The sequence below is a fragment of a genome, unplaced genomic scaffold (genome assembly GCF_019419815.1).
Source record: "Pyrus x bretschneideri cultivar Hongxiangsu unplaced genomic scaffold, Pyrus_bretschneideri_v1 Contig15, whole genome shotgun sequence".
Classification (NCBI taxonomy): Eukaryota; Viridiplantae; Streptophyta; class Magnoliopsida; order Rosales; family Rosaceae; genus Pyrus; species Pyrus x bretschneideri.
The window spans coordinates 4,880,838-4,908,137 of NW_025999446.1; the positions used below are offsets into that span (position 1 = coordinate 4,880,838).

At 38.7% G+C, this 27,300-nt stretch overlaps 1 protein-coding gene and 1 pseudogene across 1 annotated transcript; one reads left to right on the forward strand and one right to left on the reverse strand.

Annotated features, from left to right (window-relative positions):
• Nucleotides 1-2,049: 2,049 nt before the first annotated feature.
• Nucleotides 2,050-4,891, reverse strand: LOC103962018 (probable indole-3-pyruvate monooxygenase YUCCA4). Its single transcript, XM_009374682.3, is given in 5 exon segments — nt 2,050-2,509; nt 2,512-2,530; nt 3,072-3,194; nt 3,284-3,532; nt 3,673-4,891. Coding segments are annotated over 5 exon segments (1,230 nt in total). The 5' UTR covers nt 4,315-4,891; the 3' UTR covers nt 2,050-2,312.
• Nucleotides 4,892-20,299: 15,408 nt separating this feature from the next.
• Nucleotides 20,300-23,082, forward strand: LOC108868292 (annotated as a pseudogene).
• Nucleotides 23,083-27,300: the final 4,218 nt, after the last annotated feature.

The window sequence follows — 27,300 nt, forward strand, 5'->3', positions numbered from 1 at the left end:
CTGATGGTAAACCACGATTATCCATCGTTTCTGCAGCCCGAAAAGACTCACAAAGACATTTCAGCCTCTCTTTGACCACAAGTCTGACTTCATTTTTGTAAGATGGATATGTCCCTCATTAATCAATGGACAACCACTTAATCAGTTCAGCATATGTAAATGGATCAATTTGACCTGCATTAATATTCAAAACCCCAAAATGGATCATTAGTTATTTGGTTAAAATTCTTTTACCAATTAGTTTCAAAATATGCCGGGTGGATTTTTTTTTTCAATCCACTAGCTAGCCACTGCATTTCAGGTTTAAACACTTTCCTTTTTTTACTGTGTAGTAATACTATCGCTTTTAATTCTAAAAAATTATCAATCATCAACTAGCTATTTGTTTGGTGATATCTAAGGATTTCAAAATCGATTGGAAAGATTCACCTTATGGATTAAGTTGGAAGACTGATGCCAAGCCCCTCTACTTGTCATAAATTTTCACCCACCTTATAACTAAAATATACATGATAAATTAATATAAAGTGAGTGAAGAGGATATATTAAAAAGTCTTAACATAGTAGCACTCAAGTTGAAAGTCTTATTAATTTAAAAAAAAAAAAATCAATCAAAGAGGATATATTAGAAAATATGAAGAAATTAATTGCACCTTCATAAACGAAACCAGATAATATAAATTTATTTAGAAAGGTGATTTGTATACAAAATTTTTTAGCTTTTCATTCACTCCTCTTTATTCATGACTATAAGATTAAATAAATCAAACAGAAACAACAAATAAGATTAAACAAGAGTGTGTGTGTGTGAGACAAAAAAAAAAAAAACAGCTAAAAAAGTAGGTGCGTGTGCGTGTGTATCATTTTCCTTCATTAACATAAAATGTACCTATTTCTAATTAAACAACTACAATATAGTTAACCAAACAATAAACATTCAAATATAACAGACATGTAGCATATAACTTGTATGTTAGTAGAAATTTAAAACTCAAAGATGCATAGACTAGTAACATAACTTGTATGTTAATAGAAATTTAGAACTCAAAAGTCCATGACAAGTGATACTCCATTAGAAATTCTATGTGTTTTTAATAGAATTAAAAATGTAATTTCTAATGAGCTGAATGTTTGAGTTTTTTTTTGGTGAACTAGAAATGCATTACCAGAGCAAACGCCTATAGACGCTCATTCCACATTCTTGTGTTTATGTATACTGTGTACATCAACTTTATTAAATGTTTCTGTTGTAGACAGTTAAATTCAGAGAAACACTAGAGTGATAGAAGAGTTGCACATCTTGTTTAAAGTGGTAGATGCAAACGTCTAAAAAATAAATCCAAAATATTTTAGCCCATAATAGAATAATGCTTTGATTATTCAAGGATGAGTAAAAATTCCTACTCATAATTCTTTCTATTCGAATCTAGAATTTTGTGCTTATGATTAGAACTATTATATTATGAATTACTCTGTAAAGATCATCTCAGCGAAAAATAAATTAAAACTAAAGTTGTTTAATCAATCTATTGCAACAAGTAGGAATTGGTGATTTAAGTTAGATTAGACACTTAAACTTTGCTTTGCTTCCATCGTTTTAAACCTTTGAGTTGCATGAATATTGAGCCCCTTTATTCAGTTTCATATTGTTTCCCTTCATGTTTCAGCCTTGTTTGATCCTTGATTCAAATATATTTGTTTCATTTCATTGTTTAAAATATAAGTAGCATTTCAACTTATAATAAATTCAGACCTTCTGAATCATTTTCTTAGTGAAGGCGTTAGGGACCTTAAATTTCCATGCAGATATAACAATTTCATACTATATTTTGTTGGCCCGGAAAGTAGTAATCCAACCTTTTTTCTTGGTTAAACTTGGCAATCATCAAGTTAAAATAATGATTGGCCTGCATTCATTTAAGATGAGAATCACTTGAACGATGAAAATTCCATGCAGAAGTAAAACGTAACCATAACTGTTTGGAAGATGAGAATTTACTTGAATAATGAAAATTCGCGTATAATTAATTGAAACTTCTCATGAATAACGGAGATAGAAATACATTCTATTTCTGAAATTGTTTGTACAAACTACAAAGCTAAGGAACATACACGAGACGGAAACGAAGTCAAAGCCCCCAGCAAAATTGTTACATATACAAACCCAAAAGAGAAAAAATTGAAGTGCAAAGCATTGCTAAGGTGAAATTAAAATCATTATCCCCTGTAAATACATTAACTTAGAGAACGATATAACAACTCTCCTATTTTTTTTTTCCTTTTTTTTTTTATACAATTCAAATTTGTGGAGATTATTTCAGTAGGATAACATGGGAATTACAGTAATTATTCCTGCAATCTTTGTTTGTCTTCCAAAGCTGAGTAATATCCTTGGCTATCGCAACAGCATCAGAAGCCGTTCCAAGAAGCCCTCTTCTTGTGAAGCCAACTGTGTAGAGACCATCACTTCCTTTCCAGCAGTTGGGAAAGGATGTTTTTGGCATCCCATCTTGGTGAAAAAGTCACAACCCTAATATACCAAAAAATCAAATAAAAATGTAAATATATTTGCTGAATAGTAACCATCATACATGAAACCCCACAAGGTATTTAGCTTGCATATGTACAAAAAAATATAATATGAAATGAATTCTAGGTGGAGAAGAGAAGAGATTATGAAGTGTCACTGAAACTTGAGTCATTACTTCTCGTAGTGTAACGAGTGTATACATCCAGTGACACTAATGTAGAGATTATACCATGTCACTAAATATATACACCCGTGTATTACTACTTCTACTCCTCATAGCGTAACTAGTATATACATCCTACGACACTTTGGAATTTCTCGTGGAAGAGTCCAAACAAAAAGACCAAGTATTCTTTTGGGGGTTAGAAACAAGAAAACTCTCAAATTGTTTTATTCTTTTTTGCATGGAGAAAAGAAGGGGTTTGTAGGTATGTGGAACTATGTGGCCTATAGTTAGTGAATGTATCCAAGAGAGAGTGACAGGTGAGTGCATAATAAGTTAGAAGTAAAAACTAAAAAAGAGCAAGCTGGTGATGGTTACCTTGAGCCAAGTAGGCACATTGCTTTTGTACCCAGTTGCTAAGATTATAGAATCAAACTCCTTCTCCTGTCCATTTATAAATCTTGCTCCATTTCTTGTTATCTCCTTCACCCCTTCCATCACCTGCAAAACAAAAACTAACAATTTAGCCAAAACCCTAATTCAAAATTAAAAATTAAAAAATTAAAAAAAAAGGGTAAGTTTCTAAGTACCTTTATTTTGTCAGATTTAATTTGTGACAATGCTCCAACATCAAGAACTGGGGTTTTACCAGTGACATTCTTGAGCTCAATTGGGCCAGTTTTAGGCCTCTTAAGCCCTAATTGGTCTGTGTTGCCTAGGATGAAACTGGCTACTAGCAATACGACACTGTCCACAAGCTTCAAAGGCAGCCATTTAAGAAGTGCCATTGCGATCCCAAATGTTGAGAACCCAAACATCTCTCTTGGCAAAACATGAACCTGTAAAACCAAAAACCCTTAATTTAATCACATAGATTAACAAAACCCAGAAACCAAAATTTGAAAATAATCAAGATTATATATAATATTATATGTGTATAGAGAGAGAGAGAGAGAGAGAGAGAGAGAGAGAGGCTTACAGTGTTTCTAACAACCATATGAGGGATGGCATTGTATCTACAGAGGTCAAGGCTGACTTCCATGCCAGAATTTCCACACCCAACAACCAAAACCCTTTGGCTTTTGAAATCAGAGCCAGACTTGTACAGGCTGGTGTGAAGAACAGGGCCTTGAAACTTATCCATCCCAACAATCTCCGGTACAACCGGCTCAGCATTCTCTCCTGTGGCAACAATCAGCCACTTGGAAATGTACTCATAATCCTGAGTCTTCACTCTCCAAAACCCAGAAACGGAATTGAATTCTGCGGTCTGGACGGCCTGGTTGAACTTTGGTTTGATTGAGAAGTGGGAGGCGTAGGACTCCATGTATGAAATGAACTGGGATTTTGTAGGGTACCTTGGGAAATCTTCAGGGAACCCCATGAGAGGAAGCTCGCAGAATTGCTTGGGGAGGTGGAGTTTGAGACGGTCGTAAGTTTTCTGCTGCCATAGAGAAGCTATGCAGTCGGATTTCTCGAGAATCAGAGAAGGGACGCCATTGTTAGAGAGGCAAGCTGCTGCTGCGAGACCAGATGGTCCTGCGCCTACAATGATAGGGCCTTGAAGAATCCTGGAATTGGATTCTTGGTTTTCTTGTTGGGGCTTTTTGGACGAACCCATGTCGGAAAATCCCAAGAAAGTTGAAAGAAAGTGTAAGATTTAGACAGGGGAAGCGAATGAGGGCGAGAGAGAGAGAGAGAAACCTTTGAGGGTTCCTTTTTACTTGCTCTGTTTCTAATGGAACTGTTAAGGTTGGTGTTTCTTTCACTCTGTTTTCCTGAGGAAAATCATGGTGAGGTGGGAATGAATTTAAAGAGGGTGGTGGGGGAGGGAAAGATTTGTGCTTTTAGGCAACTGGGAAGAAGGGTTTGGAGATTTTAGAGAGAAGATTCAACACAAAGCGTATCAGGAGCGTGGGGTTTCTGAGCGACTGATGAGGAACATTAATGCATAGAAAACAGAATAGGAAATGCAGAAAAAAAAAAAAACAAGGGTTATAATTAGAAGTGAGAGAGAGAGAGAGAGAGAGAGAGAGACAGAGAGAGAGAGGAGGAGGAGTGGGGTTGTGTAATGGAGGCGTGAAGGTTAAGGAAAGGATTTGGTTTTCTCCAGCTCAAGGCCCTTTCTTCCTTCTCAGTTTTCTTCTGTGTGCAGAGAGGAGTTTTTGGGAGGGTTAAGTGGTAGTAGGAGTAGGCAATCGGGTAAAGAGGGAAGATATTTATACATTTATGTGGGATTTTAATTTTTTAGGTCGAAATTTTGGGGAGGAATGCCATGTTCCACTCGCACTTTACAACATTGGTTTTCTACACAATTTTTGTTTAGAAATAATGTCAAAGAGATTAAATTTTGTAAACTAAATAACATGATAGTTGATTATTAGAATTGGATTATTAGTTAAATGGTTAATTAACGTGCTTATTTTTTTTATACACATAATTTAATTTACAAATTTAGCCTATCTAGCATTATTTTTTTGTTTAGGCCAGCAGATTGAAACATACCCGGTTGAGAATTATAAATGGGTAATGTTAGAGAGATTAAATTTGCAGACTAAACTTTGTAAACTAAATGATGTGGAAGTTAATGATTGAATTATTACTTACGTATTGGTTAACGTGTTTATTTTTTATTGATGATACATCATTTAAATTATGCAACTATTTAAATTGATATATTGTGTCTTAATGCAAGTGAATGATGTATATGGATTTGCTAGCGTTTGCTACCCCTGGAGGTTGTGGGATTTGTCAATAGACACTAGTAAATTTTGCACTTCTTAACTTTATTATTATAAACCTAACACGGGTTGAATAATAAAAACCGCAGAAAACCCATACAAGATCTGACCTCCTTTTGTTTTTTTTTTTTTTTTTCAGAAATGAGAACTAGAAAACTGATAAAGAGAGTTTCAATGAAGGACTCGCCGGAGGCGCGTGGCGTGAATCCCCAAAGTAGTTGGCCGAATGGGGTACGTGAGATGCTGCTACGTGGATGCCAAGTCGGCAGGGGAGTGGTTTTGTTGCAGCGAAGGAAGCAGCGGTAATTGTTGCTGCCGTCGACAGCCCTCCGAGCGAGTAGTACTGCCTTTCTTTCGTCACGTGGTGTAGTTCTTGCCGTCCTCTGCCGGGAAAATAACAACTCGAAAATGATACTTCAACATTTGATGTGGATTGCATTTTAGTATTTAATTTAAGTAGCACTTTGGTCCCATGTTGCGATTTGAGATACAGACAGTTGAGTGATGATCTTAAACCAAGTACATTGTCACATGCTTTCAGTTATTTGACTAGGTTGAAATTAGAGGTGGCAAACAGTTGAGTTTGGCTGGTTTGAGTTACTTAAACGTCCTAACCTGTTAAGTTTGTGGGTGAAATGATTGGGCTCAAATGCCCATTATTTAACGAGTAAACTGTTTTACTCATTAAAATTATTTATTAATGTAATCCTCGAATCGAACACTTCATAATTGCCCTCTTCTACCCCTCCCACAACCCACAAACTCCACATCTCCCTAAAATTCGTCCACTCCCACTCCACCCTCTTCGCCATCGTCATCTCCGCCATCCACATCCTCATCTCTCACTTCCTCGACAGGATCCAGCTCCTCTTCCTCCCCCCCTGACACCTCCATCTCCCCGGTTCCGCCTCCCACCCAGACCGCGTTGGTGCCTCCCTCGCCCCTTGCATCGCCAAGCTCCAAGTGCCCAAAGAAGAATGCCCCGACACCAAGCTCCTCTTTTTTTTGGCTTTGAGCTCGATGCCCTAGGCTCGGACATCTCTAAAAAGTTTATGAATTCGTGTCGGAAGGTGCTCAGGTCGTCACGGTTTTAGTTGCCGCCCACCTCAGCTTCACAATCGGCACCGAAAACGGCTTATTCTCCTTCCTCGAGGAGTGCTCCAGAAAGTCGGAGTTCTAGGGTTGACGGTGGTTACTCTTCAGTCTTCACCATCAAAATGCTAAATTTAAAGATTACCCAATTGATTAATTGTAAAAGTGAATGGGATTAGTACCTAAAATCAAACAGAATCGAGGGAAGTGAGAGGACAAGTCAGAGGGAGTCGGCGGATTAAGAGAGAACCTAATCTAGCGTTGTTTGATACCCATTTCATTCTCCGTTTTAGTTTAAAAAAAAAAATTGAAAGTTGAAAACTGAAAATCAAAATCAAAATTTGTCTTTAAGTTTTCATTTTTTTAAAAAAAAAACTAAAAACTAAAAATGAAATGGCAATTGAATGACCCTAGAATAGTCAGAAATCACAAGATATGGAAGTTCTTTTGGGTTGAACTTGATGTGTATGGAGCTTCATGGCTAGAGGGATTGCTACATTTTAAACTGATACTCAGTAGGTTTCATCTTCGCCTCAAGAGACGGACATCAAATTATGCGGTGGCTCTGATATGTATTTCGCATGGTTGCAATCAGTACCGCTTTGGATCTTTGAAGATCCGGTCTCCATCGCTTTGGATCTTTGAAGATTCGGTCTCCACTGCTTAGATTTGGTCACCACAGCCTTGGATCTTTGAAGATCTATGAGGAGCTTTCCGCAGAACAGGATAAGACATAGGCACTGATTGGTGAGTATTTTACGTAATCACTTCCTGATTTGAGCGAATAAAAAAATGTTAGTGTGTTCCTTATTTTTTAAGAAAAATTAATAAAAAGTTAAAAAAAACTTCTCTTTTAATGAAAGATTCTCTTTAAAGGTATAGTAAATAGTACCAGAGAAATGCATAAATATGATTTTTCATTAAAAGTAAATAATACCAGAAGTGTTTTATTAAATTTTTCTATTTTTTAAAGCCCAAGAAAAATTAATGATATATTCATTATTTTTAAACAAATAAAACACGAGTTAATTATGAGTTAATTCTCAATAGGTGAAAACAAAAGATAAGTATTCACTAGTACGTACACAAATATTCTCATTGAATAATAATAAGAGAATAACAAGCCTCCCACGATGAGAGCTGGAACAAGTAGTGACAAAAAAAAAGGATTCTTCGGATCTTAACATTCATTGTATTATTAATGTGGCATAGAGTTTCTTTTTCTTTTCTTTCTGTTTTGTTTATTGGGTATTGGACTTTAAGAAAGTTTCGCTATAAGTGACGCAAGGTTTTTTTTTTTTTTTTTTTAAGAAAAATTTATTCAATGAGGGAAATTACGAGTACAACCATTTACAGTACAATTAAAGAGTAAAGCATTTTTAGAACTAGTAGGTAAAGACCTATCCCAAATATCGGTATTCTGAATGGAGTGCCCAACACTACAAATGACATCAATATGAAAATTTGCCTCTCGAAAGATATGAGCCCAAGTTATAGAAGAAAAATATCGTTCAAGCCACCTGATGTCCTCAATAATAGTCTTCAAGCGCCAATGTGTTATGCGCTTGTTCAAAACATAATCAATAATAAGCTTGGGGTCACCTTCTACATAGACATCTTTAAAACCTTTAACTTTTGTGGCGACCGACCAATTAAATTTTTAAGGCTCAATGTCATTGTCTAACAGTTTCCTTAAAAAAAACATGTTAAGTGATGAATTTTTCATAAGTTGTCTAATCTTATTGTGTATACATGTAAAAAAAAAAAAAAAAATAGGGCAAATGACAAAAAACTACCTTAACTATTGGTGTCACGACACTTTGATACCTCATCTTTTAAAATTGACAATGTTATACCTCATCTTACGAATTTATGCCAATGTCAGACCTCCGTTAGTTTTTCTATTAAATGCTGACGTGGCCAAAGACAGGATCCACTCACTAATCCAACTGGATTAAAAAATAATACAATATATTTTTAATAATTAAATATTCAAAAATTTAAAAACTAAAAAAGAAATAAAAAATGGCCTAAGGGATCCGGCCTTCCCTTTCATCCACTCGCACCAACCCTTTTTCTTCTTCTTTTCGATAGCCACCAAACCCTTCCCCATCCCCCCAACCTTCCTCCACCACCCTCTCTCTCTCTTCTTTCTCTCCTCTCTCTGGGATGCGGTCTCCCTCCTCCATCCCTTTCCCCACTCGCACTCATCCCGTCCCCTACCTTTGTCCCTCTTTCTGTTTCAGAACCCTTTCCCTTCTTCGACCCAAACCCAAACCCTAATTCCCCAATTTCAAACAGAAAACCCCAATCCCCCCAAGCCTTAACCCTAAATTTCAAATCTCCATGCCAATTTTAAACCGAAAACCTCAATTTTAGGTCCTCTTCTTGGGGCAATTTCAAATCTCCATAGTTGAGGCAATGCTGCAAACAGACTTGCAGTTATTGCAGGTCATCTTCTTGGGGCTTTCCTTGGCACCGTAGGCGAGGGATTCATCGCCTTCATTAGAAGAAGCACCGGTGGCCTTGCTGTTGTCCTCCCACTTTGAGGGGTTTGTTGAGCGGGGAATGAATGTAATTGATCAAACCCCACGTCTTGAGGAAATAAAAAACCCTCTGAACGGAGCCGATGTCGCCAACTAGAGACTTGCGGGCCTCCATGAAGGTGTGCTTCCAAGAAGGGTTGATGGCCCTAGATTTGGCGACGATAGTGTTGCGGTAGTGCTTGTAGAGGCTAGGGTTTTTCGAAGGGGATTGAGAATCAAAGAACTCGGGGAGGAATCGGACCTCGTAGTGGTGGATGTGGTTAGGTGAGAACCAGCTGGAATAGTTGAGGATGTGGATGACGTCAGCATCAGAGGTGGGATGCGATTGAGGATGGCGGGGAGCGGTGGTGGTCGGAGTCTTGGGATTGGCAGGGATCGGAAGAGGAGTGGGTGGGGGTTTAGATGGGGTGTCGGAGGAGGGGAGTCTTGGGCCTCTGTTTGGGTCGAAGATCTTCAAAGGTACAAAGGTGGGACGGGAAAAGGTAGGGGATGGGGGTGGGTCCCACATTTTCTTAATAATTTTTAAAAATGATTTTCTATATTTATTAGTTTTTTGTTGAAATATATTTATTAGTATTTAATTAATTTTTTAATTTAGTTGGGTAAGGATGTGGTTCCCACACCTGCTAGCTCACAACTTAACGGTCAAACTTAATAGAAAACTGACGGAGGTCTGACATTGACACAAATTCGTAAGATGAGGTATGAAATTGTCAATTTTAAAAGATAAGGTATGAAAGTGTCGTAACACCAATAATTAAGGTAATTTTTTGTAATTTACCCAATATAATAAACTCACACATCAAAACTTAATTTAAGATAAAAAAAAATTACAGATATTGTTTTTTTAAGTCATTGTTGACCAATGACTTGAAATTTCCGACGCTCCCAACTACAAACTCTAGCATTGGCATCGGTGACATGTGGGTGCAATGGGGACAAAAAGTGTAAGCGTTAATATCCTTAATTATAAGTGTATTTGACCACAATTTGTGATTTTCCTTAAATTTGGTATTTTTCCTTCAAACATTGTGAAAATTGGTATTCAATCTGAATTAGTCTTGATACATATTTTTCTATGATAGTTAATAGATATATTGAATAATGTCAAGATTTCAGAGTCGGACCAACGGTACATCATTAATCTCACCGATATTAATTGTCATAACCTAACTAATTAATTGCACAACTCAACAATTGTTGGGTGTTATCACAAAAGACCTCAATGATATTAGAATGGAACAATTCATAGTAATATATTTTGTCAAGTTCTCATGTTAGAATTACATTCTACAGCATATAATTGTATGCATTAATAATGATTTGAGAATGTTTATTTATTCAGAATATTGTTGCTTGTATTTATATATGCTGCTAACTCAATCACTAAATCAAAATAGACTAGAATATTAATCGGCTAGGCGGCTGGCCATCGTCCTGATTAATGCCTAGGCGTTTGAAAATTAAGAAGGGGTGCCTAGACCTACTAAGGCGCCCGCCTAGACCGTCTAGACACCCAACTAGCCCGCCCAGACCCGCCTAGACACCTGCCTAGGTTGCAACTCACTTAGATAGAAAATTTATAACTTTCCTTTTGCATTTTATTGTTTCCAATAAATTGTAAGAGACTTATTGAACACTTAAATAAACACACATTATATGTTTGCTCCTCATGTTTTCATTATGTTCCAATACTTCATAATATATATGTCATTCTATTTTCTAGTTTATGATGAAATTATATATATTTTAAGTATAAACAGACACTTAATTACACGAAATACAATAGATTTACTTAAATCCGCCTAGCCGCTAGGCCTCAACCTGTCGCTCGACTAGCGCCTAATGTCTTTTAGAACCTTAAGCAAAAACCATGGGAATAAATTCACTAACAAGTGGCTTGGTATCCTTTATTATATACATGTCAAATTTCTGTCATGTAAATGTAGCAAGCTTGCTTCTGGATCATACATATATAGTGAACTCCTGGAAAAGTTTAGGAGTTCCTCATACAGACAAATATAATATGGAGCGAGCAGAAAATCTCAAAATCCCCAACATTATATATCTTCTCCTTTGGAGGCCAAAAGATATGTTTATGTTAATTTTTGTACCCTAATCTATCCTCATGCTCTTTTGCTACCTAGTAGCATGCCAATTTTAGTAATCACAACTAAATTAATAGTTGAATAATAAGACAGGGAGTTGGGGGTAGTTGATATGTAGGTAGTTGTTCTTTTTCAGTTAGTTGCCAATTAGCATATTGTTAATCTGTACAACTGAACCAACATTATGTAATAAGCGAATAAGTAAATGAAGATATTATTGGTACTCCCAAAAAGCCTTTTTACACGTTCATAATTGTATAAATGTAGGAAAAGTTTGCAGTGTCAGTAACAGCACAGTAAGTAAATTCTTTTGGGTGTTGATGACGCTTTACCCCGGTCATGGAAAGCATTGATGCCTATTTACCATGTTGCGGGTTCAGTCTCCACTGATTCTTTGTTCTCTAACAACTAAAAATTTAACCCACAATGTTATATGTGAATGCAAATTTTCGCCTTCTTACACCTTAGGTCAAAGCCAAGAGCCTCACGCGCCCATGATGATTTTTGGGGGGGGGGGGAGGGGGTCAAAACCTCCGATGCCAAAGTTAGAATTCGAGGGAAAAGTATTTAGAGAATTTAGAGAATTTTTGCAAGAGAGTTGGAATTAGGTTTTTGGGAGAAATGGGAGCTATTTATAGGGGTGTGGCCAGCCCCTATATGGAGAAAAGGGGTCCGGCCACTTATGGTGGTTTTTGGGTGTAATTGCAAGATATTATGTCAAAATAATATCTTCCAATCAATTAGGAAATTATTTAGATAATTAATTAATTAATTTAGGTAATTAATCCTATTTTGAATGAATAATTGAAGGTTACCTTGTGGGGACGATTTGATGAGGATGGATGAAATAGATTTTGAATAAATATCTATTTTGATCACTTTTGACCTTGATTGAGTCGTGATTGTCCTCTGATTGCGTGTAGGAGTTCCGCTGTACCTCAAGGGTAATTTTGTCTTTTTCATCCAAGAATCCACGTGTCGCCTCCATATTTTTCTCGATTATTTTTGGCTCCACAAATACCCCCACACCTATTGGGTTGCTCGTAGGAAAGGGCAGCAAGTGTAAAGATCTTCTTGCTTTAGGAAACATAGGATTGTTTCCTATTTTGATGTCGATTCCCTTTTTAATAGGAAATTAGATCATTCTAGGAAAGAGAAATAAATTTCTCCCATAGGCTATTTAAGTCTACCTTAAGTAGATTATTAAATCAACTTTGGAGAGAAATTCATTCTACCTTACAAGAGAGATAAGGCTAGAAGATATTTGTTCCCCCTCCCATAGCAATCTTTTACACTTGACCGTGCAAAGGACTGTCTTTCATTGTTTCCTTTGTCTTCTTGCCGCTCCAAGGTAAGAAAAATTAATTTTCCTTGTCTTCTTAATTTCTGGGAGCCTCGGGGCTTGAAATTTGGCTCAACGGGGGTCAAGGATCTGTGAGAAAGTGGTTGAAGAGCCACGGTACAGTTGTTGTTGTAGGGTGGCCTTGGTACTATGGTGGCTCGGCTTAGGCCGAGGGTTGGTGGCACGGGCCTTGGTTCGACATGCGGTTGGCAGGCTTGGGTGCTGGGGCGCCATGGTCTGGGCCTTTGTGTATAGGTCATATGGAAAGATGGGGCCAGCGCAGGCTGGGTTCTCCATGGCTGTTGTCTTTTGGGCCATGAGGCCTGATGCTTTTTTTTTTTTTTTTGCTCGGCTCGGGCCCGTGCATGAGAGGAGAGAAAGAGAGTAGCAGGCCGCTAGGCTTAGCCCGCTTGATTGGATCGAAGACTTCCAAATTTGTTCTTTTTTTTTTTTTTTTTTTTTTTGGTTGGGCTCGGGCCTGTGCCTGAGGGAGAAGAGAGAAAGGCCGAGGGCACTAATTAGGCCATGGGGCCTGTTGCGCTGTATTCCCAATTTTTTTTTTTTGTTTTTTGCAAGCAGCCGTCTAACAAATTTTCTTTGTGTCTTGGTAGAATTTCTTCAAGCATGTCTTTCCTCGAGCCACAAGAATGATGATGGTGTGCCACCATTATATCGTCAAGGCGGGTCTTTAAGCAAGGTTGGCTACTTCAAGGCTGCTCACTTCAAAATTAGATCCGATGACTTGTTTAGAGACTTCCTTGAGGCATATAGGTACGCTATTTAGTCGAGAGTGTATGTGAAGCATGTCAAGGATGGTAGCAGTCATGAGTCGTGTAATGGGGCTTGGAGAGAAATCCATCAAATCTGTTTCCGGGGAACCTGTTGAGATTTGTGCGCTCTTAAGACCAGATTTGATTGAGGACATTAATGTGTGCCAAATTTGTTGATGACGTCAAAAGGGTTGTTGGCCCAAGTTCCTTTGCGAAGCATGCGACCGAGTATATGAGGACTGCTCTGTTGGCTATGATGTAGAAAACGGTGATTCTAGTAGCCGAGTCTATGTTCCTTGATCAAGAGGATACCAAGGCTGCCAAGGAGGTGGCAAGAACTGTGGCAGCCGAAACTTACTCTTCGACCGAGAAAGTCAAGAAGTTAGAATCTGAGCTTGCTGCTTTGAAGGGGTCTAATATCTCTGCCCCCACTTCTCAGCAGCTTGAGACTGCTCACCAAGAGATCGTGGATTTGAAGACTAGGCTTGACGCGATCAAAGTAAAGTATGAAAGTGTAGAGAAGGAGATTGGGTGTTACATACCTCAGATTCAAGATCTTGGACGTGCCATCTTTGAGTTTCTACTTACGCAAAGAATGAAGAACTGATCGCTGCTTAAAACCAAGTGATCCACTTCAAGAAGGTCATTGATAGGCTTGAGCCTCAAGTGTTGGAACTAAGGTGCCTTGAAGATCAACGACAATCAGAAGAAGGAAGTTAAAGAGTTGCAGTGTGTCCGTGCTGGTCGGCTCAAGGAGAATGGGCAGTTGAAGAGCGAGAAGCCTGGGTTCGAGGCTTTGCTTACTTAGAGTCAAGTTGATTTCTACAAGCTAGGTTATGTAGACCATCTATTTGGGAGACCATCTGACTTTGACTTTATTGGTAAAGACTTCAAGCCCTTATCTATTTCTCTTGAAAACTTGCTTGCCTTTACTTTTGAGGCTTTTATCGGTGAAGTGGTTGGAGAGGCTAATGTTTAAGTTGGAGCAATCGAGGGTGAAACGCCTGATGATGTCATTGCCAAGGGTGCTGCGGCTGCTAAAGGTGTGGCCATCCAGTAGCCGTGGAGTGTTCAAGCTATTGAAGAGTAGTCTTTAGGATTTTCTTTATTTTCCTTGTTGCTTTTTTGCTTTTCTTGAACTCCTTCGGTCTTTACTAGTCGTTTATCAATTTTGCTAGAAAATTTAATAAACTTGTTTCCTTCGCTTTTCTCCATCTTCGATTCTTTTGTTCGTGCCCTAACCTTTAGACTTTATAGACCAGTGGCAAGTGTGTTACTTTTTTATAAGCAGACATGCATGCATAGCCTATGCAGCCGTAGGTGTTGGTGTAGAACTTCACAAAGTTGTTAGCAATAGGGTCGGCAGCCGGACGCCTTACTTACAGAAGCAGACTAGTTTATGTGACCATTAGGCTGTTAACCTTGGCTTTCTCCAATTCTGTAGATAATGTAGCAAGTATCATAACACTTTAGGACTTGGTGTAGGTCGTCTGCACTTTGGCAGAAATGAGGCCCATTGACTGTGTAACATGTCGGCAGTGGATGAAGCTTCGTATATGGGTGTTAACTTGTTTAACCTCTCACGGAAATGTGCAGTTGTATAAGTTTAACGCGGCTTATTGCTCGAAGGGCAAGCCGTAGGCAGTCTTTCAGAAATCGTAGGTTACCTTAGTGCATTTGGAAACAGCTTTAGGGTTCCAGGGCATCCGTTTATAGGGTGTACTGCGTAATGTGCCCCTTCCGTCTCCAGGGCCCGGTTCCCCCCGAATTAGGCCAAGGGACCCAAAATCCTTCAGTTAGCTAAGACTTGAAAAAGACCACTGTGGCTACTTCTAGGAATCCTGGTGCAAGCCATCCTGCATCTAGTTATACTAGGGCAGCAGAGACTGCATAACAACTGGATAATCCTTGGCTCGCGAGGTGGTGCCTGTTAAGCTGCTTGAGTTCTTTGGGCTTGGATGTAGTGGGAGGTCACACATGGTACTTCCTTAGATTGTAGGCGTTCCACTGCTTTTTGATCCCTTTGTCATTCATGGTGGCGAGGGTGTAATTACCCTTGCCGCCTACTCTGTTGATCTTGCACGGACCCTCCCATATGGGATCCATCTTTTTGGAGCATTCCGTACGGGCAGTGATGAAGGCTTTTCTTAGGACTAGATCTCTGGGTTGGAACTACCGGATCTTGGCCTTTTTGTTGTAGCTGGAGATGAGCTGTTGCTGGTAGGCTGCGATGTGGGTGATGGTCTGTTCACGCTTCTCCTCTGCCAGATTTAAGCTTGTGGCCATCTTTTTTCTATTTTGCTTAATGCTTGGCAGTAGAGTGCTGATACTTGGCATGATGATATTGGGATGAATGATTGCTTTTGAGCCAAATGCCAAAGAAAGAGAAGTCTCACCGGTTGCTTGTCTTTTGGTGGTGCGATATGCCCATAGACATCCGGGGAGTTCGTTTGGCCATTTTCCCTTCTTGTCGGTGAGGGATTTCTTGAGGCAATCGAGGATCGTCTTCTTGGATGCTTCGGCCTGCCCATTGCCTTGAGGTTATCTCAACGTGGACATATGTTGCTTGATGCCATACTTTTGGAAAAACTTCACCAAATCTTTGCCCACGAATTACGGGCCGTTGTCGGTGACGATGAATGGAAGGATGCTAAATCAACAAATGTTGTTCCTTTATATGAAGCGCTATATATTCGTCTGACTCGTGGTTGTCATGGGCTCTGCTTCTACCAATTTAGTGAAGTAATTGGTTGCCACGATCATCATGCATCTGCCCCCGGTAACAGGCGGTATTGGCCATACCAAGTCAATTGGCCATTGCATGAATGACCAAAGACTCGTTTATGGGTGCAGTTCGTTGACAGACAGGGCTGGTTCCGACTTGTAGCGTTGGAAGCGGTCACACTTTTGCACTAATTCCTTAGCATCTTGATACATGGTAGGCCAGTAGTAGCCTGCATTAAGATCCTTCCGCTCTAAAGATCGGCCTCTGAAGTGATTTCCACAAACGCCTTTGTGGATTGAGCTTAGAATCTTTAGGTCGTCGGGAGGCGTTAGACAGCGGAGATGTGGTCCGGTGTAGGATCTTCGGACGAGAATGCCATTCCACATGTAGTAGTGTGCTGCCTTTATTTGGAGCTTTCTAGACTCCAACCTTTCCATAGGGAGTGTACCATTGACCAAGTAGTCTATAATAGAACTTTGCCAGTTGGGAGTTATACTAACCTATGACATTTCGGCTGCTAGCTCCGTCTCAATGCTTGGCTTGTATAGAAACTTCACCGGAATAGAGCGTTTGAGTTGGTGGCCGATGGTGGAGCCTACGCCGACTAGAGCGTCTGTATGGGCGTTGTTTGCCTGCGTGATAAGCTTATATTTATATATATTTTATATCAAATTCACTTGTCTTTTCTTAGTTAGTTCCTTATATTTTTGAGTTATTTACTTCGTTTTTGTGTTTTGTAGGATTTGTCAAGTAAAGAAAAGAAAAATAACACAAGTGGAATTTTAAGTAATAAATTCGTCAAAACTGCCTGTGCAGGTCAGCTGACTTTGGAAGCAAGTTGCGGACAGCTCAGAATGAATTAGAGAATGAGCCTTATATTCTTGGAAAGCTACGGATGTCTATTTTCTGGAGCATTTTGCGGATTGATAATATCATTTTTCTAGAAAAAGGTATGGTCATTCTAACACTGAAAGGTTCCCAGGAGGCTGAGCAGTTTGTAACTGATAAGAAAACATTGAAAGCAATAAATCCCATAAAACTAACAGCCAAAACTGATGCAGCCAAGAACAAGCCAGCTAACACCTATTCAAATATCAGAGGAAATGAAAAATTAAGTGAGAGTAATGGGCATAAAGGCTGCCCAAAGAGTTACAATTGTTTTAGCATTTCCTCCCACTTATTGTCATCACTAAATGGCTGTTAGTGGGGTGAGTTATGGAGAAAAAATTGTGGCAGCAGAAAAGAAGAAATGACCTACAAGTTGCAGCAACAAAAAGGGAGAAAAAGTGTGAAAAAAAAAGATAGAAAAAAAAGAAGCAAAGAAAGGGAAAAAGGCAAGGCTGCTGCGTTGGGGAAGGAAGGAAAGGAAGGAGGAAATCTTGGCATTCTCTTCTCTCGGTTTTATCTTCTCAAACTCATGTCTTTCTTTTGGTTTAATTTGAGAATTATGTGTAATTAATTTTTAGTAGTTAGGGGCTGTTTTGAAGCCCCGAATATGATTGCAAATTTGTTATGACATTTCGTTTGAATTACTTTTACGAATAGATGAAAATTGGTTCACTACTTGTCTCATTGATGAATTCTTTTTGTGTTTTCTATGGATGCATACTTAGTAAGCATATCTAGGATTCTAATGCTATGAATATGTGTGTGTCTGCCCTTGTCGAATGAGGACCTACATATGTTCTAGAGTAGTACTTGTTAATTGCGACTAACATGTGAACCAATTTCTAGGATAAGTAAGACAACGCCAGTACTTACGATGCCTTGTGATGACTCAAACTCTTTTCGTTCTTAATGATTTCTACTTGTTAAATCTATGAACACACCATTCTAGATTGCATGTTAGGGACTAAGTTAAGTTGAAAACGCCATTCTCTTAACATATTACATAAGAAAGAGTAATAGGTTGGGTTCTAACATTGAGCCAACTTGAGCGTCTTCATCCAAAAATTGAAGGAATTTGAATGAAACATAACATGTTTGCATGATTATTTGGTGGTGGATAGCAATTCCCCTAACTCATTTTTCTTAATTTGTGAACTACTCAAAAATCTGTCTCTGTTTTGTTTTTGTTCGATTTAATTTAAATATCAAATCAACTCCAAAAATCCAAAAAAATTGTGTGAGTGTAGCTCTATGTGTCTAGTATCTGCATATAAAATTTCGTAGACTTTAGATAAGTGTAAGTCGGTCTAATAATTATTTTTCGGTGGCTGGTTAGTAGTGACAGCAGCCCAGTTTTTGTGACATTTTAAGTAGTTAGATAAAACAATCTTCTGCGGGAAAGACCCTTATTTTCATATGCTACAATTGAAAAATCTTAGTGTTAATAAGGAAAATCAATAGGACATTTGTGTGCTTCTTTGTGGTGTGCTTTTAATCCTATCAAATTTTTGGCACCGTGTCGCTAGGGATTGTTATTTCTAATTACTTATTTTTTATTGTTTTCTTTTCTTGTCTAATTAGTGTTTTTGTTTTTATTTCAGGTACTCTTTGTAGTATATGCATACTCGAAGGTCCAAGAGCATTGATCTAGCTTCCTACGATCCTGAGGTTGAACGAACACTTCGAAAGCTTCGAGGAACAATCAAGCAGAAGCGTGCATCGGTGTCTTTACCACCATCTTCTCCACCACATTTGAGTTTGGAAGAGGAGGAAGAACCACAAGAAGGCATGGCTGATAACCGTACTTTGAGGGAGTTGGCAACGCCAAATACGGATCAACAACCATTGTGCATCACATATCCAAATGCAGAAGGAGGATTTGAGCATAAGTCCAGCATGATTCACTACTTGCCTAAGTTCCATGGCTTCTCAACAGAGGATGCCAACAAGCATCTTATGGAGTTTCATGTGGTATGCTCGGGAATGAGACCAGCCAATGTAGATGAGGAGCAAGTCAAGTTGAGGGCATTCCCATTTACATTAGAAGCTAAGGCAAAGGGGTGGCTTTATAATTTACCTCCAGGATCAATAAACACATGGAACCAGGTGAAGCAAGCATTCTTGGAGCAATATTTTCCGGCCACAAAAGCTGCAAGCATAAGGAAAGACATATGTGCAATACAACAACAACATGGAGAGCCCTTTGGAGATTACTATGAGCGATTCACACATTTGGTTGCATCTTGTCCTAATCATCAAATTTCATAGCATCTTTTAATACAATATTTTTATGAAGGATTGTGTGGTACTGATCGTGTAATGCTTGATGCAGCAAGTGGAAGAGCATTCATGGACAAGACACCAACAAATGCTAAGGCATTATTAAAGAACATTGCTGGCAACACACGACAATTTGGAGGGAGAGATGAGCTACCTCTTAAGAAAGTTAACGAGGTAAGTGGTAACTCTAGTATTGAATTACAATTAGCTAACTTGACTAATCTTGTGCAACAGGTTATGGTGGCTCCAAAACATGTGTGCTGTGTATGTTCAATAATGGGACATGCCACAAATATGTGCTCTTCGTTAATGGATCAAGGTGGTCTTGAGCAAGCTAATGCGTTAGGAGGGTTTCAGGGGCAACAAAGACAAAAGTATGATCCATACTCCAACAACTATAACGCAGGGTGGCGCGATTATCCACACTTAAAGTGGAACAATCAAGACAACGGATAACAATCTGTTCCCAACAACTATAACCGTCTACCTGGCTTCTTTCAAGCAAGACTGCAGACACCATTTCAGCCTCAACAACAACAAGCTCCAAGTAAGTCTCTTGAGGATTTAATTGCTTATTTAGCTAACTCTACTCAATCTCATCAACAGAAAACAGACAAAGCAATTGAAAACCTTGAGCGCCAAATGAGTCAGTTAGCGAGTTTGATGGGGCAACAACACCAACCAGGAAGGTTGCCTAGCCAAACCGTGGTGAATCCAAATGCAGAGCAGATGAATGTTGTGACTTTAAGGAGTGGAAAAGAAGTTTTTGAGCAGCCAAGGATGCTATAGGACAAGACAATTTAGAGAAGGCATTAGTGCATAGCATTACACATGGAAAACTTAATTATTCTGAGCACATTGAAGAAGAATTAATCCAGACAGTGGCAGCCCTTGAGTCTTTTTCACCAATTCGTGGTAAGTTTTCTTCCTATTTTATTTCTCTTCCTACTTCTAACGAAAAAATTCTTCTGTGATTCAGGCACCCAAATTGGAGCTTAAACCGATTCCTGAACATTTGAAGTATGCATTTTTGGGAGAGGATGAAACATTACCGGTCATTATATCATCACAACTCACAACAGAAGAAGGGGAGAAACTGATTCGGGTACTGAAGGATCACAAAACTGCCATAGCTTGGAGCATTGCAGATATCAAAGGTATAAATCCAGCTACATGTATGCATAGGATTTTGCTGGAGGAAGGTGCAAAACCTACAAGGGAAGCTCAACACTGTTTGAACCCACTCATGATGGAGGTCGTCAAGAAAGAGGTTATCAAGCTTCTTGATGTTGGCATCATATATCCTATCTCGGACAGCAAGTGGGTGAGCCCTGTTCAAGTAGTTCCGAAGTGATCTGGAGTCACATTTGTTAAGAATGAAGCTAGTGAGCTAGTGCCTACACATGTACAAAATAGTTGGAGAGTCTGTACAGACTATCGGAAGATAAATAGCACCACATGCAAGGATCACTTTCCAGTTCCATTCATTGATCAAATGTTAGAAAGGTTAGCTGGTCATTCTCATTATTACTTTCTTGATGGCTATTCTGGATATAATCAAATTGCAGTTGCGCCGGAGGATCAAGAAAAGACGACTTTCACATGTCCATTTGGCACATTTGCATACCGGAGGATGCTGTTTGGACTTTGCAACGCCCCCGCCACATTTCAAAGGTGTATGGTAAGTATCTTTTCTAATATGATTGAGAAAATAATTGAAGTGTTCATGGATGATTTTTCAGTTTATGGTGATTCTTTTGATACATGTCTACATAATCTGTCCCTAGTTTTAAAACGTTGTCAAGAAACTAATCTGGTCTTAAATTGGGAAAAATGTCATTTCATGGTTTCTCATGGATTAGTTTTAGGGCATATCATATCTGAAAATGGAATTGAAGTTGATAAATCTAAAGTAGAACTTGTTAGTTCTTTACCTCTCCCTACTACTGTCAGGGAGGTTCGTTCTTTTCTTGGACATGCAGGTTCCTATCGTAGGTTTATGAAGGACTTCTCAATAATTTCTAGACCCTTGTGTCGTTTGCTTCAAAAGGATGCAACATTTGATATGAATGAAGAGTGTATGGTAGCATTCAACAAACTTAAGGAGTTGTTATCCACGGCTCCTGTGATCATGCCACCAGATTGGAGTTTACCTTTTGAGTTAATGTGCGATGCTTCTGATTATGCTGTCGGTGCAGTTATAGGACAGCGTGTCAACAAAGTGCCACATGCCATCTATTATGCATCACAAACACTCAATAATGCACAGTTGAATTATTCAACAACAGAGAAGGAGCTTCTAGCTGTTGTATTTGCTTTAGAAAAATTTAGATCTTATCTGATTGGAACTAAAGTTATTGTGTTTTCTGACCATGCAGCTTTGAAGTATTTACTCACAAAAAAAGATGCAAAACCGCGACTCATTCGATGGATACTTCTGCTTCAAGAGTTTGACTTGGAGATCAAGGATAAGAAAGGGAGTGAGAATGTTGTAGCAAATCATCTTAGCAGACTTGTGCACTCAAACATAGAGGAAGGTTTCATCCCTTTACGTGAGAGTTTTCGGGATGAGCAATTGTTTTCATTAAAGGTTACTGACCTTAGTATGCAGATATTATCAATTACAAGGTCACCAAAAAGATTCCGGATGATTTTACACGTGCTCAGAAAGATAAGCTTGTCAAAACCGCCAAATACTACGAGTGGGATGATCCTTATTTGTGGAAATATTGTCCTGATCAATTGATTAGAAGGTGTGTTCCTGAATCTGAGTTTAAATCTATTCTAACTTTTGTCATTCTTATGCATGTGGCGGCCATTTTGGAGCAAAGAGGACAACCCTTAAGGTGTTAGAGAGTGGTTTTTATTGGCCTAGTTTGTTTAAGGATGCGTACGAGTTTTGTGCAACATGTGATCGTTGTCAACGAACAGGTAACTTGGGCCCAAGAAATCAAATGCCACAAACCTCTATTTTGATTGTTGAGATCTTTGATGTGTGGGGCATTGATTTCATGGGACCTTTTCCATCTTCAAATGGTTTTTCTTTACATTTTATTGGCTGTGGATTATGTTTCTAAATGGGTGGAAGCGAAAGCCACCAAAACTAATGATTCAAAAATTGTTTCAGATTTTATTAAGACTAACATCTTTGCAAGATTTGGGACACCTAGAGCAATCATTAGCGATGGAGGGAGTCACTTTTGCAATAGAACATTTGAAGCGTTGCTTAGTAAGTACAATGTCACACATAAGGTGTCTACACCTTATCATCCGCAAACTAGTAGTCAAGCAGAAGTATCAAACCGTGAGGTGAAACAAATTTTGGAGAAAACTGTGAGTCCTAGTAGGAAGGATTGGAGCATGCGCTTGAACGATGCATTGTGGGCTTATAGGACTGCTTATAAGACTCCTATTGGAATGTCCCCATTTCGATTAGTTTATGGGAAACCATGCCGTCTTCTAGTAGAATTAGAACACAAAGCTTATTGGGAGATCAAAGCCTACAACATGGACATGAGTGTTGCTGGACAACAGAGGAAGCTTCAATTGAATGAGTTAGATGAAATCCGGAATGATGCATACGAGTCTAGTCGAATATACAAGGAGAAATCAAAGGCATTTCATGACAAGATGAGATCAAGGAAGAGCTTTGCCATTGGACAGAAAGTTCTTCTATTTAATTCTCGCCTTCGGTTATTTTCAGGTAAGCTTCGTTCTCGATGGGTTGGTCCGTTTGTTATAACTAATATTTTTCCTCATGGTGCAGTGGAAATCCAAAGTGCAAAGACCAGAAACGTGTTCAAAGTGAATGGACATAGACTCAAACCATATTACGAGTCTTTTGCGGAGCATGATGTGGAGATTATACCCCTCCAAGAACCAGCTTCCCTTGAATGATTACTCTTAGTACCGTCCGGCTGCGGACGTAAAAGCAAACGCTTATTGGGAGGCAACCCAATATTTCTATTCATTGTCTTTTTATGTCATTTTCAATTTTTCGTTTGTTTTTTTTTCTGAGTTTTCTTGCGTGCTAAGATGAATTATTTCTTTTCTTTGTAGGAATCTTTGGTTATGTCTACCATTGGAGTTGATTGCAGAATTGAAGTTTGGGGGTCATCACTTGATTTTATTGCAAATTGGGGAAGTTTTCAGTCCAAATGCTTTATTTTGTTCTTACTATTTTATTTTATTTTTATTTTATGCATTATTGTGTTTTATGACATTGGGGACAATGTCCAGTTTAAGTTTGGGGGTAAAGATTGAAAAAATGACCAAATTGAAAATTTTCGTCCCTTTGACTAAGAACTTATTTAATTTGTTTCCTTCTTGTTGCTTTTTGTTTTCTTAATTAGTTTTTTTTACCCTAAAAATAAAATAAAATAAAATAAAAAATAAAAACCCAAAAAAAAAAAAAAAAGAGAGAAAATTTTGAAAATGTGAAAATCCAAAAAAATATGTTTAGTTTAACGTGTTTCGCTCAAAGAATCAAATGTGAAGGATCTACCATAAGCTTGCATAAAGATCTCATCTCCACAATCATAATTGCAAAACTAAAATCAAGAGGACTTTTGTTGGTTGTAATGAGGCTTAGGGAGAGGGTTATAGAAATGAAAGGATAGGTAAACACAAGTTCCAAGCTACATTGCAAGCAATTCTCCTGTTGAGATTTATAAGAACTCAAGCTTTCCAACCACTCTACTAATACCTCCAATCACACCCCTTAACTTTTTATTTGCTTTGTATACAATTTTTTTTTTCTTTCTTTATTTTTTTTTTTTGAACCAATTTTGCACATAACTAAATACAAACATGAAATACCCCCACACTTATTCTTTTGGCAAACTCCTTCAAAGTACTTCACAAACATTTCTCATAAGACAATCTCACATTGCTCACTAGCTAGCTTGGAAAGGGTAAGGAAAAATGTTTAAGGTATAAGGGCAGACATATCTGGTGATAAGAAATAAAAGGGTCAACATATACGGCTCAAATTGACAATCTAATGATATCATTTTTCTTTAGGAAACATGCTTATTTGGGCCATGGTGATAAACCTAATGCCTCTATCCTTTTCAAGTTCATGCAATCAATGACAAACATTTCGAATGATCGTTACACAAGTTCTAGATATGTAAGTCACATAAGTTCATCACACATGAAAGAATATGAGTGTATGAAAAATGCACACACTTTCAATAGGCTCAAAAACTCACGTAGGTTGTATATGGTCACTATGTTCACATATGAAGCTTTAAATCATGCTTTAGTTTCACATCAACTAGGCTATGTGCTTTTGGTTTTTCAAAGATGATTAAACATGTACAAGGCTAACAAGAGAATAAGGAATTTCACACAACACATGCTTACTAAGTTCTTGATCACCATGGTTCAAATTCAATCCAGTTATATCATTGGGTCGGGAAATTAACAAAAATCTAATTCAAAACAATAAATAAAACAAGACTATTTTTTTGGATTTTCACATTTTCAAAATTTTCTCTTTTTTTTTTTTTTTTTTTTTTGGGTTTTTATTTTTTATTTTATTTTTAGGGTAAAAAAAACTAATTAAGAAAACAAAAAGCAACAACAAGGAAACAAATTAAATCAGTTCTTAGTCAAAGGGACGAAAATTTTCAATTTGGTCATTTTTTCACTGCGGAACTTGAGTGAGAGTGTTAGTCTGAAATGCCTTAAGTTGCTTGCGTACCTTCTCTAGGTATTGCTCCATCCTTGGATGTTTTGCTGTGTACTCCCCAGTAGTCTGCTTGTGATTAGCTGGGAATCGGAATGAATTCTGAGCTTTTTCACCGCCAAGTCTTTTGCCATTCGGAGGCCTGCTAGTAGGGCCTCGTACTCCGCTTCGTTGTTGGATGCTTTGAAGCCTAGAGTGATCTCCTGCTCGAACATCAAACTGTCTTGGGTGACAAGGACCACGCCTGCTCCCAAGCCTTTGTAGTTGGATGCGCCGTTGACATACAAATACCAGAAGTCCCCATCAGGTAAAGTAGGCACGATGAGGGCGTGCTCAGCTGCCTCCGGGGCTTCATTGGGTCGTTTTGTTGCGTCGTCTAGGCTAGGCGTGAATTCCACTATGAAGTCTGCCAAGGCTTGGGGCCTTTATCACCGTGCGGGGTTGGAAAACTAAACCGTATTGGCCAAGTTCCAACGTCAATTTCATCAATCGTTGAGAAGCTTCTGGGCCATATAGGATTGATCGTAAAAGATACTGAGTCATGATGATGACTGTACAAGCTTAAAAGTATGGTTTGAGCTTCCGAGCCGCAACAATAGTGCCAAAATTAATTTTTTGATCTTCGGGTATCTAGTTTTCAAATCGAGAAGAGCTTTAGAAGTGTAGAATAGCAGCAGTTGGGCCCCAAACTCTTCTTGTACGAGGGTAGAAATAGATGTATAAGTCTTTTGCTGCTTCAGGCTTGGATAGTAATAGAGGTGATGTAAGATATTTCTTCAGGTCATGGAAAACCTTTTCAGACTCATCATCCCATTTGTCTTGTTGTGCCCTCTTGATGACCTTGAAAAAGGGTTTGCATTGATCGGTGGACTGATTGAGCTTCAAATGTGCATTTGGCAGGATTGAGCTTCATCTTGTACTTTCTAAGGATGTCAAAAGTTTTTGCCAAGTTGCTGATATGATCTGATCGCTGCTTGCCCTTCACCATGAAGTCGTTGACATAGACCTTCATGGTTACTCCAACTTGTTTCTTGAATATCATGTTTACTAATCTTTGGAAAGTGGCTTGAGGCCAAAGGGCATGACCTTGTAGTAGTAGGTGCCTTGCTCGATCATAAACGTGATTTTCTCCTTGTCGGGCTTGTATATGGCTATTTGGTTGTAGCTAGAGTTCGTGTCCAAGAAACTGAGCAGCTGGTTCCCAGAAGTTGAATATACTAATAGATTGATTCAGGGAAGTGGATAAGGATCACTTGGGCATGCTTTGTTGAGGTCGGTGTAGTCCACGTAAACCCTTCATTTGTTATTCTCTTTCTTCTTTACTAGCACGATGTTGGCAAGCCATGCTGAGTGTGCTACCTCTTCTATGAATCTGGCCTCTAACAGCTTGTTAATTTTTGCTTTGATAATCATCACTCATTTGGGTGCAAAATACCTTCTTTTTTGGATCACCAGTTTGGCAATGGGGTCAATGTGCAACTTGTGGCAAGCTATCTTAGGGTTGATGTCGGGTATGTCAGAAAGTGACCACGCGAAGATGTCATGGTTTTCCATAAGGAAAACCATGAGTTTTTCATTTTCTTTCGAGCTTAGACGTAAGCCGATACTAGCAGTATTTTCTAACAAGTTGGGGATCAAGAATGATGTGTTCGACGTCCTCTTTAGGTTTCCATCCTATCTCATTTTTTGGCGCGTTGGTTTGGACACCATATTTTTGATCTGGTTGCTGTAATTGCTATTTGGTAGCTTCATTGTCCATTTGGACCTCTGTAGCCTCTATGGGGGGGGGGTAAATGCATTCTTTTTTAATTCTTTCAATACTTGCACAGTGCATAGTCGAGATGTGGCCTGGTCAGACTTGATTTCTCTGATTTCTCCTCCTGGGATGCGGAATCAAATTTTTTGATACTTGATAGAAATGACGGCATCCAACTTTATTAGCCAAGTTCGCCCTAGAATCCCATTGTAAGGAGACGGGACGCTTACTATTGTGAACTTCTGCTTTGAGACAACTAGCGGTGCTTTCACGTCAAATGTGATGTAGCCAATGACAGTCGAGGTATGTCCGTTGAATCTGGTGAGTACCTCGACTCAGTATATGATTGTGCTTTCCAAACCCATCTTCTGAATTACTGCGAGCTGAAGTAGGTTAACTGCATTTCCATTGTGCACCATCATTCTATCGACTATGGCATGGGCAAGTTAGACGGATACTACTAATGCGTTGACATCTTGCTTGGTGAAGCCAATGATGGGCCCAGATTGGATGTCGACTGCTTAGACTTGCGAGACTAGTAGAGCTTGTTGGATCTTCCTCTTATTTGAATTATTGGTGGTCCTCAAGTGCTTAGATTGAGCGAAGATGCCATTGATTCGAATTGTCTTGTTGGGTGGTTTTTAGTTGGCATCTACATTCCTTCTAG